The sequence below is a fragment of the Pteropus vampyrus genome, unplaced genomic scaffold (assembly GCF_000151845.1).
Source record: "Pteropus vampyrus isolate Shadow unplaced genomic scaffold, Pvam_2.0 Scaffold1000004723, whole genome shotgun sequence".
NCBI lineage: Eukaryota > Metazoa > Chordata > Mammalia > Chiroptera > Pteropodidae > Pteropus > Pteropus vampyrus.
Genome location: NW_011919125.1, coordinates 1 through 2,646, shown reverse-complemented (window position 1 = coordinate 2,646; position 2,646 = coordinate 1). Strand labels below are relative to the sequence as shown.

The 2,646-nt window shown below is 64.7% G+C and overlaps 1 protein-coding gene across 1 annotated transcript; it reads left to right on the top strand.

The window, feature by feature from the left end:
- Nucleotides 1–125: 125 nt before the first annotated feature.
- LOC105311533 (N-sulphoglucosamine sulphohydrolase) lies at nucleotides 126–2,641 on the top strand (the record flags this gene model as incomplete). Its single annotated transcript, XM_011387514.2, has 5 exons — nucleotides 126–237; nucleotides 466–616; nucleotides 928–1,084; nucleotides 1,425–1,506; nucleotides 2,412–2,641. Coding segments are annotated over 5 exons (732 nt in total), but the record flags the coding sequence as incomplete, so codon positions are not given.
- Between the last annotated feature and the right edge of the window lie 5 nt (nucleotides 2,642–2,646).

The window sequence follows — 2,646 nt, the reverse complement described above, 5'->3', positions numbered from 1 at the left end:
GTCGGCCGAGGAATGAGAAGGGAGAGAATCTCTCTAGGTGCTGGCCACCTGGGGTCCCAGTCGGGCCAGGGAGGGCGGAGAGACGATGGGGGAGCAGGATCCCCGCCCCGCCTCACCCGTGACTGCCACAGCACCAGATTGGGATGTACGGCCTGCACCAGGGCGTCCACCACTTCAGCTCGTTCGACCGGGTGCAGAGTTTGCCGCTGCTGCTCCGCCAGGCGGGCGTCCGCACAAGTGAGGGGCTGGGCGCCACGTAGGGACCGGATGGCAGCTTCCTCCCTGCCCCGGGGGGTGGGGCCTCGTCTTGAGCCGCGATCAGCTGGAGTTGCCTGCTCCGAGCACTGAGAACAGGGGCCCCGGGCTGCCAGTTGCTGGGGTTGGGGGGGCGTGGGTGGGCAGGCGCAGAGGGGAGCAGAGGGCGTGGGTGACGCCAGGGGCTCTGGGCGGGTCTCTCGCCTCCAGGCATCATTGGGAAGAAGCACGTGGGGCCGGAGGCGGTGTACCCCTTCGACTTCGCGTACACGGAGGAGAATGGCTCCGTCCTCCAGGTGGGACGGAACATCACTAGGATGAAGCTGCTGGTTCGGAAATTCCTGCAGACTCAGGACGACAGGTGCGAGAGGCGCCCGCCCCTCCACCGCCCTTCCTCGGCCAAACGTCAGCTACCGTGGGCGCGCATCCCAGGGTCTCCGTTAGGGATGACCGAGCAGGTGTGGGGAAGAAGCTTCCCGAGACTCAAGTTACTCTGGCCGCAGGAAGAGGGGACATGGGGAAACTGAGGCACTGAGGACCACAGGAGACTTCGAGGGTAGGGGAGGAGGCAGAGCCACGAGGGGTGTCTCCTCCTGAAGAATGGGGCTTCCCAGGGGAAGGCCGGGTGGGGCGTCACCCCGGCAACTTCAGCATTCCCCCCCTCCCCCACAGGCCTTTCTTCCTCTACGTTGCTTTCCACGACCCCCACCGCTGCGGGCACTCGCAGCCGCAGTACGGGACCTTCTGCGAGAAGTTCGGCAACGGCGAGAGTGGCATGGGGCGGATCCCAGACTGGACGCCCCAGGCCTATGGCCCGCAGGATGTGCTGGTAGGGGGCCCGCCCACCCTTCTTCCTCTGCCTTGTAAACGTGCGGACCTGTGCCCCTCTCGCGGGCTCGAAGCCCTGGTCACAGGTGTGTGACTTAGAACAGACCCGCTGACTCATTGCATCCAGGTCTTCGTCCGTGGGGCCTGCAGAGAGAGGCACGAAGATGTGGCATGACGTATCCAGAATTGTGGATTTCGAGGCTAACCCTTTCATGAAGGAAGATGGCTTCAGGCCCTGGGAGGGAGGCCAGCACCCCATCCTCTATCCCAGTTTAAGGGGTGGCCACCCGTTTCCCCAGCCTACCTGTTCTGACTTTGACTCCTACCCACCTGTCCCCCAGGTGCCTTATTTCATCCCTGACACTCCAGCAGCCCGAGCTGACCTGGCTGCTCAGTACACCACCATAGGCCGGATGGACCAAGGTGAGTTCAGGGAGCCTGGGCCATGGGGTGTGCCACAGCTGGGCCCCCACCCTGGGCCGGAAGTCTGAATCACAGTATTGGCAGGGCCGTGTTCCGGGGGGCCTTCAGGGCAGAGTCCTTCCTCGCCTCATCCAGCCTCGGGTGGCCCCGTGTCATGCCCACGGCTGCGTCGTGCATCTCTGCCTCTCTAGACACGTGGCCTTCTCCATGTGTCACCTTTCGTCTCTCTTACGAGGACACTCGTTGGCTGTAGGGTCCTCCTGGGTGGTTCAGAGTGATCTCATGTAGGGATCAGCAGTAATCACATCTGCAGAGACCCTCTTTCCCAAAAGGCCACGTCCACTGGTTCTGGGTGGACGTGTCTTTTGGGGGAACCGCCGCTCTTACCACTGCAGGGGGCTGGTGCCTCTGTCATTTCCCAGCTAGTCCTGCTGGTTGGCGGTGACCTGGGCAGGTGTGGAGGGAACCCTGTCTCTGGCCCCTGTCGAGACTGTCCCTGTTAGTTTCGTGGGCAGACGTGAGGTTTTGGAAAACAAAAGCCAGTGTGTGACAGCCAGCAGCTGCGTGGGGTGACAAGGCAGTGACAAGGCAGTGCCAAGAGGTGGCCGGTGCTCCTGGAGGGGAGGGCTCAGGCGGAGGGCATGCTAGGCCAGCTCCAGGACAGGGTGCTGGGTGGGGGGCTGGGCGAGAGGCCTGGGCTGGTGGGAAGGACGGGCAGGGCGATTTAAGGAGAGGAGGGTGCTGGGTGAGGGGGGCCGCGTGCGGGGCCACAGCTGCGGGGTCCACAGCTGGGTGAGGGGGCCGCGTGCAGGGCCACAGCCGCGGGGTCCACAGCTGGGTGAGGGGGCCGCGTGCACGCCTCTGCGGGGTCCGCGGCTGAGCCCCCTCCCCCTGCCCACCCACAGGCATCGGACTCGTGCTCCAGGAGCTGCAGGCGGCAGGTGTCCTGAACGACACGCTCGTGATCTTCACGTCTGACAACGGGATTCCCTTCCCCAGCGGCAGGACCAACCTGTACTGGCCGGGCACTGCTGAGCCCTTGCTGGTGTCGTCCCCAGAGCACCCAGGACGCTGGGGCCAGGTCAGCGAGGCCTACGTGAGCCTCCTAGGTATGGCCCTGCAGCTCACGGGGAAGGGTCG